This window comes from Oncorhynchus kisutch, linkage group LG2 (assembly GCF_002021735.2).
Source record: "Oncorhynchus kisutch isolate 150728-3 linkage group LG2, Okis_V2, whole genome shotgun sequence".
Taxonomy (NCBI): domain Eukaryota; kingdom Metazoa; phylum Chordata; class Actinopteri; order Salmoniformes; family Salmonidae; genus Oncorhynchus; species Oncorhynchus kisutch.
Genome location: NC_034175.2, coordinates 19,462,240 through 19,475,730, shown reverse-complemented (window position 1 = coordinate 19,475,730; position 13,491 = coordinate 19,462,240). Strand labels below are relative to the sequence as shown.

Below are 13,491 nucleotides of genomic sequence, written 5' to 3'. Positions count from 1 at the left end.
ATCAATCTCGTCTAGGTGCTCAGTGTCAATAAAGTGTATATCTATGATGGACCTCCAGGACTCCACAATGAACAGCGTGTCTAACCTGCAGTCGGTGGCCATGCTCAACTCCTCCCAGGCCTCCATCACCGGCATGGGCAGTTTCGGAGGGCTCAGCAGCCAGGGTGGAGGAGGCCTGGGCTCGGGCCTGAGTGGTCAGCTCCGGGCCGGAGGCCGCCTCTCGGCCGGCTCGGGGGGATCCAGCATGTCAGGGGGCCTCCGGCTGAGCCAGTTGAGCCAGATGGGCACCACCACCGACTCGCTGTCCCAGCAGCAGCAGCAGCAGGCCGCCGCCCTGAGATACCCACTCTCCTTCCAGAACCCCCTGTTTCACCTGGCCACCGGCACTGCAGATGGACCCCACCTTCACCACCAGCACAGCAGGGCCCATCTCCCGCCGCCCCTGCTCCTGGCCCCGGAGCCTGACCCCGGTGGCTCGCACGAGGCCTACATCCCCCAGTTCGCCCACGGGGGGTTCTCTCGCAGCGAGGACCTGTCCACCCTGAGGACCGGGGCAGGGCACCTGGGGCAGCCAGCCATTATCCACTCACACAGCTATAGCGACGACTACAGCAGGGCTGATTTCGCACGGCGGCAACTGTCCATGCACGGGCAGGTATGGATTAACTTAAGGTCAAGAATGTGTTTACAATCATGTTCTACTTTTGTGCAAATTAGCCTTTTTGTCTCTCCTACTTTCCTGTAATTTAAGTCAACATTTGTTTGTAGCCTACATAAATAGGATTAGCATAATGTAAACATCTGAAACAGGTTTAAGACCAGGATAACTTGGAGTTCTATAATTGTCCTTGTTAGGATAATCTTCAACAGCAACAGCAGATGGGCATGGCCTCTCAGACTGGTACCTCCCACTCCTCCCTGGCCACACCCCCCTCCACAGTCCAGCCTGTGCGCCAGAGCTCCATCGCCCCGCCTCCCGCTCAACGCGTCAAATCACAGACCTCCCATCAGCTGTCTGTCAGTGCGGCTGCTGCTCCCACACCATCCGCTAAGACGCGACCGCCCAGTGCCAACCTATCACCAGAGTCGGGCTACGGAGGTCGGCAACAGGCACCACGGCAACAGCTGTCGGTCAAAGACAACACAGCCCCTGGACTGCCCCACCAGCAGAGCTCTGTCAGGGAGAGCCAGGGCCCCCAGGGGCCACAGGGAGGCACTACAACCACCATACAGCAATCACAGCAGCAGCAACAGCAACCACAGCAACAGCACCTGCTCAAACCTTCCATTAGTAAACAGGTATGCAGGCTACTGTACTCTATTGTGTAATTTAATCTACCCTTAAATCTGACAAGAAGCTCATAGCTGTCACTGTTATTTTCTCTCACTCTGCATTATATAACAATTCCAACACACCTATCAAATACAGTTCAACCATGCTCTCTCTTTCACAGTTGTTTCTGACCAACCCCAGAGTCCCAGTGACCTGTATGATTAAATAGGGCCAAGGGTCACCCCCTCATGTGTGTAGTACACAGTAGCTATATATATATATATAACAGTTACATTGACCACTAAACAACTATTGGTTTAGAGTTACCACAAGGAGAGTTACCACAAGGAGAGTTACCACAAGGAGAGTTACCACAAGGAGAGTTACCACAAGGAGAGTTACCACAAGGAGAGTTACCACAAGGAGAGTTACCACAAGGAGAGTTACCACAAGGAGAGTTACCACAAGGAGAGTTACCACAAGGAGAGTTACCACAAGATGCAAAGAAAACACTTTTCCAGCACCATTGTTTTATTTTATTTAACCTTTATTTAACTAGGCATATCAGTTAAGAACACATTCCAATGACGGCCTACCAAAAGGCAAAAGGCCTCCTGCGGGGGCGGGGGATAAAAAAAATATATAAATATTGGACAAAACACACAAATCACAACAAGAGAGACAACACAACACTACATAAAGAGACCTAAGACAACAACATAGCAAGGCAGCAACACATGACAACACCGCATGGTAGCAACACAACATGACATCATGGTAGCAACACAACATGACAACATGGTAGCAACACAACATGACAACATGGTAGCAGCACTAAACATGGTACAAACATTATTGGGCACAGACAACAGCGCAAAGGGCAAGAAGGTAGAGACAACAATACATCACACAAAGCAGGCACAACTGTCAGTAAGAGTGTCCATGATGAGTCTTTGAAAGAAGAGATTGAGATGAAACATTTCAACTTCAACATTTCAACATCATCATATCACCTATGCTTAGTCTACTACAGTGACAACTAAAAGCAACCAAAAACAATTTAGTCCAATCAACGTAAGCTAAATATAATGTGGCTGTCCATGGTTCTGATTCATGTGTGTGTGTGTGTGTGTGTGAGAAAGTTTGTGCATGTCGAAAACACTTGTTAACTCACCCTACTTGTAGAGAAAGGCCAATGACATCCTCTTTAATGTTGACGAAACAGTCACTCTGTCATATAGTACACTCTTTTATTTATTGTTGTCCTAGGCTACATGGCTAAAATGCTTGCTTGCTAGTCTAACTTCCTTTCATGGGCAATGTTAGCTATTTAACATGAGCCTTTTACATCAAGCTACATATTGAACTTCCATCCTCTCAGGCCAGGGGCACAATGTAGGAATTAATGGTTGGATCAGAATCACTGTTATAATCATTGGCCAGTATGGAGAATTAAGTAAAACCACAAGTCCAAATCCCTATTTCCATCCATGGCTAAATTAGGAAAGAGCTAGCTAGCCACCAGAGGACAACATCACAACGAGATTCAACAATTCAAGTTGTTTCAAAAATGACGTATGCTCTCATCGCGATTTGATAGGAGTGATGCCAAATCCAAACTGGCTTCCCTTGACACTTATTAATGATACGCCAGGACCATTCACAGTTGAGCTCATTCAGTTTAGAGCAACGCTGATTGGCTATTATTTTATACTTAATCAAGGAAGGCCAAATGCTTGTTGGTTTCCCTTGCATTCAATGCTACGTCCGGCAACAATGTCATACTCTTTTGGCCCAGACAGCATCAGATAGATGGCCGACACATACAGAGACAGAGGGGCAGTGTTTTGCTTGCTTGGATGCGTTCTCCACTGAGATCAAATCAAATCAAATGTATTTATATAGCCCTTCGTACATCAGCTGATATCTCAAAGTGCTCTACAGAAACCCAGCCTAAAACCCCAAACAGCAAGCAATGCAGGTGTAGAAGCACGGTGGCTAGGAAAAACTCCCTAGAAAGGCCAAAACCTAGGAAGAAACCTAGAGAGGAACCAGGCTATGTGGGGTGGCCAGTCCTCTTCTGGCTGTGCCGGGTGGAGATTATAACAGAACATGGCCAAGATGTTCAAATGTTCATAAATGACCACCATGGTCCAATAATAATAAGGCAGAATAGTTGAAACTGGAGCAGCAGCACGGCCAGGTGGACTGGGGACAGCAAGGAGTCATCATGTCAGGTAGTCCTAAGGCATGGTCCTAGGGCTCAGGTCCTCCGAGAGAGAGAAAGAAAGAGAGAAAGAGAGAATTAGAGAGAGCGTAATTAAATTCACACAGGACACCGAATAGGACAGGAGAAGTACTCCAGATATAACAAACTGACCCTAGCCCCCCGACAAACTACTCCAGCATAAATACTGGAGGCTGAGACAGGAGGAGTCAGGAGACACTGATATAGATATATTCAGATATATTCAGCCTTGAAGGAAAATTATGAAACACAGAGAGACAAAAAAAATATTTATCTATGTTTTTTCTTGTTCAATTTTTGGTGACAGGCCTGGCTTCCCTTGGCACCCATGAATACACACCACTGCTAGTACTAGTACATATTCTTCCTCTTCATATCTGCTTCTTGCCTTTTTCCCCAGGGTTCCGGGCAGTCGCCCTCGACCCTTAACCCCCCGACCCCGGCCAATGAGAGAACAGTCGCCTGGGTCTCCAACATGCCTCACCTCTCCGCTGACATTACTCTGGAGGCTAACCGCATCGACCGTGAGGAGTTCAAGCTGAAGGAGTACTCCAAAAGCATGGATGAGTCTCGCTTAGACAGGGTAGATACATCATACCACCACAGCTTTTGCAATACAAAAGAATGCTAGCCTAAATTTGACATTGGCAATGTGTGTGTGTGTGTGTGTGTGTGTGTGTGTGTGTGTGTGTGTGTGTGTGTGTGTGTGTGTGTGTGTGTGTGTGTGTGTGTGTGTGTGTGTGTGTGTGTGTGTGTGTGTGTGTGTGTGTGTGTGTGTGTGTGTGTGTGTATGTATATATATATATATATAAAAGTAGATAATTGTCTTAACAATATACTGTAGCTTTGGCATTGAAATCCCAATCTTCTAGGAAATCAACAGTAACAAAACGATCCCTCAAAGGAATGCAGAATTTCTCTCTTCTTTAGCAATTCGACGTAGCAGCATATTAAACAGCAAACTGTGAGACTAGAGAACCGTAACACTGATCTGAGTCCTATATCCTTCTTAATGCACAGTACAGATGTCAGGGAAGTGCAACCCAAGTCTATCAGTGGAGAACAGATGGTACCGAGACACGTATTTATGAATAATTTAGAAAGGAACAGCTGAGGATGAACTTGAACAACAGTGAGTCATTGAAAATAAACAAACTGTTAGCTCGCATATTCATATTTGACCGCAGACACCGCATTACCACATTTCTTTGTCCGAGTGAAGGTGTGTTCAGTCAACCCCCAAGAACATTTGCTGGTTGTTTAGCCATGTGTTGCTAATAAACAGTATGACATTTGCTCAACTATTTTTATATTTTCAATATATTCCCTTCTGGAGTTATTTTCATAATAGACATAGCTGGATCTTTGTGCATAGTGAGTAAGTGAAAAGGGATAAACTATGTGTGCCTTAGACTTTAATGAACACTGGACAACAATGTGGTTGCCTCCCTATTCCATGGTGACTTGTCGACGTGTATGACAATTGCTCAACCATTTTCTATCTCCAATGCGTTCCCTCAGGTAAAGGAATACGAGGAGGAGATCCACTCCCTGAAGGAGCGACTGATCATGTCCCACAGGAAGCTGGAGGAGTATGAGAAGAGGCTCCTTTCCCAGGAGCAGCAGACCAGTAAGATCCTCTCACAATACCAGAGTCGCCTGGAGGACAGCGAGAGGAGGCTACGGCAACAGCAGGTGGAGAAAGACTCCCAAATTAAAGGAATAATCAACAGGTAAAAAGAGGGGTGGTGGTGGAGGGTGGAGGAGATGGAGAATGGAGATGTAGAGAGGAAGAGAGAGAGAACTAAAATGGAGTGAAGAAAATAAATTAATGTATTGTTAAGACCTATCATGTCTGATTACGTTTATCCAAGAAATATCAACAATTATAGACAGAGTTAATCTTCTTTAGGCAAGTGCTGATTTTTGGAAATAATATGGGGAATATTGATGAATATATGAGTCTAGATAATGTATAGTTATGAAATAGATACCTTAATAATGTATGGAGAAATAACGGGGAGGCCTCAACCATCTTTTAAATGTTTTTCAAAAAATGTAAACCTTTACTAACTAGGCAAGTCAGTTAAGAACAAATTCTTATTTTCACAATGACGGCCTAATCCGGCCTAACCCGGCGAAACTCGGACGACACTGGGCAATTGTGTTCCGCCCTATAGGACTCCCAATCACGGCCGGATGTGATACAGCCTGGATTTGAACCAGGGACTGTAGTGACACCTCTTGCACTGGGATGCACTGTCTTAGACCGCTGCACTACTCAGGAGCCTTAGGTGTGTAGGTCAAATATACATATATACACTGCTCAAAGAAATAAAAGGGAACACTTAAACAACACAATGTAACTCCAATGTAGGTCAATCACACTTCTGTGAAATTAAACTGTCCACTTAGGAAGCAACACTGATTGACAATACATTTCACATGCTGTTGTGCAAATGGAATAGACAACAGGTGGAAATTATAGGCAATTAGCAAGACACCCCCAATAAAGGAGTGGTTCTACAGGTGGTGACCACTTCTCAGTTCCTATGCTTCCTGGCTGATGTTTTGGTCACTTTTGAATGCTGGCGGTGCTTTCACTCTAGTGGTAGCATGAGACGGAGTCTACAACCCACACAAGTGGCTCAGGTAGTGCAGCTCATCCAGGATGGCACATCAATGCGAGCTGTGGCAAGAAGGTTTGCTGTGTCTGTCAGCGTAGTGTCTAGAGCATTGAGGCGCTACCAGGAGACAGGTAAGTACATCAGGAGACGTGGAGGAGGCCATAGGAGGGCAACAACCCAGCAGCAGGACCGCTACCTCCACCTTTGTGCAAGGAGGAGCAGGAGGAGCACTGCCAGAGCCCTGCAAAATGACCTCCAGCAGGCCACAAATGTGCATGTGTCTGCTCAAACGGTCAGAAACAGGCTCCATGAGGGTGGTATGAGGGCCCGACGTCCACAGGTGGGGGTTGTGCTTACAGCCCAACACCATGCAGGACGTTTGGCATTGCCAGAGAACACCAAGATTGGCAAATTCGCCACTGGCGCCCTGTGCTCTTCACAGATGAAAGCAGGTTAACACTGAGCACATGTGACAGACGTGACAGAGTCTGGAGACGCCGTGGAGAATGTTCTGCTGCCTGCAACATCCTCCAGCATGACCGGTTTGGCGGTGGGTCAGTCATAGTGTGGGGTGGCATTTCTTTGGGGGGCCGCACAGCCCTCCATGTGCTCGCCAGAGGTAGCCTGACTGCCATTAGGTACCGAGATGAGATCCTCAGACCCCTTGTGAGACTATATGCTGGTGCGGTTGGCCTTGGGTTCCTCCTAATGCAAGACAATGCTAGACCTCATGTGGCTGGAGTGTGTCAGCAGTTCCTGCAAGAGGAAGGCATTGATGCTATGGACTGGCCCGACCGTCCCCCAGACTTTAATCCATTTGAGCACATCTGGGACATCATGTCTCGCTCGATCCACCAACGCCACGTTGCACCACAGACTGTCCAGGAGTTGGCGGATGCTTTAGTCTAGGTCTGGGAGGATATCCCTCAGGAGACCATCCACCACCTCATCAGGAGCATGCCCAGGCATTGTAGGGAGGTCATACAGGCACGTGGAGGCCACACACACTACTGAGCCTAATTTTGACTTGTTTTAAGGACATTATATCAAAGTTGGATCAGCCTGTAGTGTGGTTTTCCACTTTAATTTTGAGTGTGACTCCAAATCCAGACCTTCATGGGTTGATCAATTTGATTTCCAATGATAATGTTTGTGTGATTTTGTTGTCAGCACATTCAACTGTATGTAAAGAAAAAAGTATTTAATAAGAATATTTAATTCATTCAGATCTAGGAAGTGTTCCCTTTATTTTTTGAGCAGTGTATATATAAATAATGGGATAGCTTCAAACTAACTGCACATTCATTTGAAAGGTGAGGTCAACACTGAAATCATTAGGCAATTGGTTTTCACCCAGTCAGTAGAAAAATGATCATTGAACATTCTTTTTCTGACTAATGTTAACAAATTGACTTGAGACAAGGAACTTGAGAGGAAACTATTTGTGTAAAAGTTTTGCTTTTGTCCACCACCTCTAATAATCTGCAATTGAAAGTTAGATATGCGTCACAGGGAACTTTTAATCCATTCCAGGGAAGAAGAAATGGAATGAAGACCGAGGCAGTTCCTGGCTGTACTTAATGGAACCAATCCCATCCATAACCCCATAACTTTGTGCATAAAGAACCCAAAAGACACATTTTTAGGCCCTTTGTACTATTGCACTACTTGGCAACCTTTTTTTTACCAGTATATCAAACATGCTGCTTTTTTTTTCTTCCTTTTGTAGTTTACCTGCATCATCTGTGGTGATTATTCCGATAATCGTAAACTGAGAGGGATTCACCTAGATTGAATTGAAAAGCACAATAATGGACTGAAAGGTGACATCATATGACTTCTATCTACCCTATACAGTATGAGGCCATAATGGTGTTTTTGATAAAAATGCATGAAGCAAAGACTTAGGTAGTACATGACATATTGTTGTCATCACCATAACAGCTTGCCATGAGAATGAACAATGCCAATCTTTACAAACCGCGACCACAGTTTGATGGGGAAATACTTTCTTATGATGTGTAAAGAGAACACAGAGTAAACCTAATTTATCTGCTAAATGACAAGTTCTCTTTCCCCTTTGAAGTTAGTTTGGGCGATGGCATTGTTACAGTTGACAAGGTAATCTAGGGGATTCTATAAGTAGTGGATGGCTGCTAGATTTTAAGACAGATTCATATGCTGTCAATGAAGTAGAAATGCTATTTGTGTTTTTTAAATTATTGATGGTAGAAAATATGTTTCAAGCTACTTCATTAGCTCAGGTAGTTACAGTTGAATCGGAGGTTTACATACACTTAGGTTGGAGTCATTGACTTGTTTTTCAACCACTCCACAAATGTCTTGTTAGCAAACGATAGTTTTGGCAAGTTAGTTAGGACATCTATGGTTGCTAATAATGGGCCTCTGTACACCTATGTAGATATTCCATTTTTTTTTAATCAGCCGTTTCCAGCTACAATAGTCATTTACAACATTAACAATATCTACACTGTATTTCTGATCAATTTGACGTTATGTTAATGTGCAAAAAAATTGCTTTCCAAAAATAAGGACATTTCTAAGTGACCTCAAACTTTTGAACAGTAGTGTACGTGTATACGTATTAATCTTTATGTGTGTATGTATATATATATATATATATATATATATATATATATATATATATATATATATATATATATATATATATATATACAGTTGAAGTCGGAAGTTTACATACACTTAGGTTGGCGTCATTAAAACTAGTTTTTAAACCACTCCACAAATTTCTTGTTAACAAACTATAGTTTTGGCAAATCTATTGTAGTTTTTCCAACAATTGTTTACAGACAGATTATTTAACTTATAATTCACTGTATCACAATTCCAGTGGATCAGAAGTTTACATACACTAGGCCTACCTTCAAACTCATGACATCATGGGAAAATCAAAAGAAGTCTGGTTCATCCTTGGGAGACATGTCCAATTTCCAAAAGTACTGTAGCTCGTTCATCTGTACAAACAATAGTACGCAAGTATAAACACCATGGGACCATGCTGCCATCATACCGCTCAGGAAGGAGACGCGTTCTGTCTCCTAGAGATGAACATACTTTGTTGCGAAAAGTGCAAATCAATCCCAGAACAACAGCAAAGGACCTTGTGAAGATGCTGGAGGAAACAGGTACATATCAACAGTATCAACAGTAAAACGAGTCCTATATCGACATAACCTGAAAGGCCGCTAGGCAAGGAAGAAGCCACTGCTGCAAAACCGCCATAAAAAAGCCAGACTACGGTTTGCAACTGCACATGGGGACAAAGATTGTACTTTTTGGAGAAATGTCCTCTGGTCTGATGAAACAAAAATAGAACTGTTTGGCCATAATGACCATCGTTATGTTTGGAGTAAAAAGGGGGAGGCTTGCAAGCCGAAGAACACCATCCCAACTGTTGTGGGGGGGCTTTGCTGCAGGAGGGACTGGTGCACTTCAAAATGGCTTAAGGACAACAAAGTCAAGGTATTGGAGTGGCCATCAGAAAGCCCTGATCTCCATCCTATGGAACATTTGTCTGCAGAACTGAATAAGCGTGTGCGAGCAAGGAAGCCTACAAGCCTGACTCAGTTACACCAGCTCTGTCAGGAGTAATGGGCCAAAATTCACCCAACTTATTGTGGGAAGCTTGTGGAAGGCTACCCAAAATGTTTGACCCAAGTTAAATAATTTAAAGGCAATGCTACCAAATACTAATTGAGTGTATGTAAACTTCTGACCCACTGGGAATGTGATGAAAGAGATAAAAGCTGAAATAAATCATTCTCTCTACTATTATTCTGGCATTTCACATTCTTAAAATAAAGTGGTGATCCTAACTGACCTAAGACAGGGAATTGTTACTAGGATACAGAAATTGTGAAAAACTGAGTTCAAATGTATTTGGCTAAGGTGTATGTAAATTTCCCGACTTCCACTGTCCTCCAAAAGGAAAATTAACCATACATTCCTACAAAACCCAAACCTTTATCATTGATTTTCAAATCTCATTCATCATTCTTCTTAGAAATGACTTCAGATATTCTGAAATACTTTTTTTGTGATTTATCTTGGTTGCTCTAGACGACTGCCTCTAGAGTAGCAGTTATGTTTCTTAAGAGGAATATGACAGATTATATTCTATTATATCAGACAAGACAGAGTAACACACTATCTAAATGTTATCAATACCCTATTGAAGTACCAGTACTGTACCAGCCATACTAATAATGATGCACTAAGATTCTGTATGTACATTTTGTTATGATATTACCAATGTAATTAACTATTTTAATCTATTGAAATAGCAATATTTTACATGTGCAATGATAGATTTAAATTGAGCATTCATGAACAGAAGCATTATATGTATGTAGGCCTACATTCAGGCACACAAAGATATTGAGTATGTATACCTTACATGCATAGATACATATATCATATGATCATACATACAGAACTCATACACTTAAAGGTTTTTTTCAGGTCCCATTCAGTATTAATTAAAACCATATCAACATACATTATACTGAGACTTCTGCATGTACAACCATGGATACTGTAAATCCCTAAATACCATAGATACAGCGTATACAGTACTGTAAAAATAGTTTATAACTTATATATTTGACTTACACATGGCTGTATAATGTTTGAGACTTGAACAAAAATGTTAATCATGCAGATAGATGGATATTGGTGCAGTTTATCTAAAGTGTTAAGATTTCTATCTTTTATCATTTTGCAATATGTCATTGGTTTAACTTTTGATCTGCAGTAAATCATAGGAGACAGAATGTTAAATGGTGTCGTTGTTTGCTAAAGTTAGAGCTTTGAGGGAGTAATTTTTTTGAGATACGAAGTGGAACAAGAATTGTTCACTATCATAAGATTGCCTCTCTTTTGGCATTGTAGCAAGTATAATATTGGTAGTCTGTATAGATGTACAGTATAATATTACATCAGTATTACTTTGAAAGTTTTCTGTGCACTGTGCAATAAAGCCATTTGGATTGATATGGCAAATAGCAGGACATAGTGAGGGTTTACTGTTGATGTACATATAATTGACTACATATCATGTGACCTTTGACTCACCCGATCGCCTGCCTTATTTCTCTGTCACAGCCAATTCAGACATCATGACCTGTCCCTGACCTCATATCGACAAATACCCACATTGTTTTGACTGTGTGTAAGACTTGACCTGACAAGCACACTAGTTGAACTTGAAGTAAATAGTTATACAGATTTAGTTTTGGTACATATCACCCATGTGAATCACTGTCTGCCTTCTGTAGAATTCTACTGTATACTCATGTTACATTTCATTGTTTCTTAGGTCAGTGTCAAAGTTTCTGTCAGTGCATACGTTTGATTCCTTTTCCCTTTGTTATTTTTGTCCAATAAATCCCTGTACATTATTTATGTAATAAAACATCTAACACCAATGTCTGTAACTTCACCTGTGGATTTTCATTATATATTCATGTTAAGCATCAATTTACTTGTAGTATGTTAAGCATAAAGATATTCAGAGACTGCTTTCTCTGTGGAAATGCTACAGCTGGATATGGTGTCATATGACAATTAGTGATATGTTATCCTCTGTCCAAACCAACCACGCATTTTGAAATAGTTTGACTAAAATGTATTTCTGTTTTTAGCTTGTCTTATTGGCTCAGTTTTTGCACCAGTCACATTGGCTGTCTGGTCCACACTTTCCCTGTTGCCGCTGCACAATGTCCTATACAGTTCCATCAGAAAGTATTCATACCCCTTGACTTATTCCACATTTTGTGTTACATCCTGAATTCAAAATGGATAAAATTTTATTTTTTCTCACCCATCTACACACGATACCACATAATGACAAAGTGAAAACATGTTTTAGCTAATTTATTGAAATACAGAAATGTCATTTACATAAGTATTCACAACCCTGAGTCAATATGCTGTATGTTAGACTCACCTTTGGCATCGATTACAGCTGTGAGTCTTTGTCTCTAAGAGCTTTGCACACCTGGATTGTACAACATTTGCACATTATTATAACAATTTTTCAAGCTCTGTCAAGCTGGTTGTTGATTGTTGTTAGACAACCATTTTCAGGTCTTTTCATTCATTTCCAAGCCGATTTAAGTCAAAAATGTAATTAGGCCACTCAGGAACATTCAATGTTGTATTGGTAAGAAACTCCCTTGTATATTTGGCCTTGTGTTTTTGGTTATTGTCCTGCTGAAAGGTACATTTGTCTCCGGTGTCTGTCTGGAAAGCAGACTTAACCAGGTTTTTCTCTAGGATTTTGCCTGTGCTTAGCTCTATATTCAATTTCTTTTATCCTAAAAAACTCCATTGTCCTTGCCGATGACAAGCATGCCCATAACATGACGCAGCCACCACTATGCTTGAAAATATGGACAGTGGTACTCAGTGATGTGTTGTTTTGGATTTGCCCCAAACATAACGCTTTGTATTCAGGACTTAAAGTAAACATTTTTAACCTTTTTTGCAGTTTTATTGTCTGTTGTTGCTCCAGTCTCAGTTTTCGCTTATCACAGCCATTAAACGCTGTAACTGTTTTAAAGTCACCTTTGGCCTGATGGTGAAATCCCTGAGCGGTTTCCTTCCTCTCCGGCAAATGAGTTAGGAAGGATGCCTGTATCTTTGTAGTGACTGGGTGTATTGATACAGCGTCCAAAGTGTAATAATAACTTCACCATGCTCAAAGTGATATTCAATGTCTGCTTTTATATTTGTTCATCTACCAATAGGTGCCCCTATTTGCCAGGCATTGAAAAACCTGAATCTGTGTTTGAAATTCACTGCTCGAATGAGGGTTATTACAGATAATTGTATGTGTGGGTACAGAGATGAGGTAATCATTCAAAAATCCTGTTAAACAATATTATGAGTCCATGTAACTTATTATGTGACTTCGTAAGCACAGTTTTACTCCGGAATTTATTGCCATAACGAAGGGGTTGAAGACTTATTGACTCGAGACATTTCAGCTTTACATTTTAAATTCATTTGTAAACATTTCTAAAAACATAATTCCACTTTGACATTGTGGGGTATTGTGTGTAAGCCAGTGACAGATCTCAATGTAATCCATTTTAAATGTGGAAAATGTCACGGGTGTGAATACTTTTTGAAGGCGCTGTATATAAATGTGTCATTCATTTTGTGCAATTAGTCCTCTCTCAGCATTCTGTTAATCTCAGGAGTTTAACGCTCTGAAGTTCATCCACCTTGTCAGCAATTTCACAGCTTTTCTGTGTGACTTCAAATTAAAACAACCATGTCGTTCAGGCGGAAAGTAG

The 13,491-nt window shown here is 41.7% G+C and overlaps 1 protein-coding gene across 7 annotated transcripts in view; it reads left to right on the top strand.

The window, feature by feature from the left end:
• The window catches only part of LOC109908843 (ras/Rap GTPase-activating protein SynGAP), a 121,907-nt gene that overhangs the window by 89,732 nt on the left and 18,684 nt on the right, over positions 1 to 13,491 (top strand). For 4 of the 7 annotated variants that reach the window (XM_031789944.1, XM_031789958.1, XM_031789966.1 and 1 more), the window contains exons 16-19: positions 59 to 655; positions 856 to 1,299; positions 3,922 to 4,104; positions 5,043 to 5,254. In XM_031789944.1, the coding sequence (XP_031645804.1) occupies positions 59 to 655; positions 856 to 1,299; positions 3,922 to 4,104; positions 5,043 to 5,254 (1,436 nt within the window). The remainder of the gene's footprint in view (positions 1 to 58; positions 656 to 855; positions 1,300 to 3,921; positions 4,105 to 5,042; positions 5,255 to 13,491) is intronic. The other 3 variants (XM_031789946.1, XM_031789953.1, XM_020507581.2) reach the window with 3 other exon arrangements.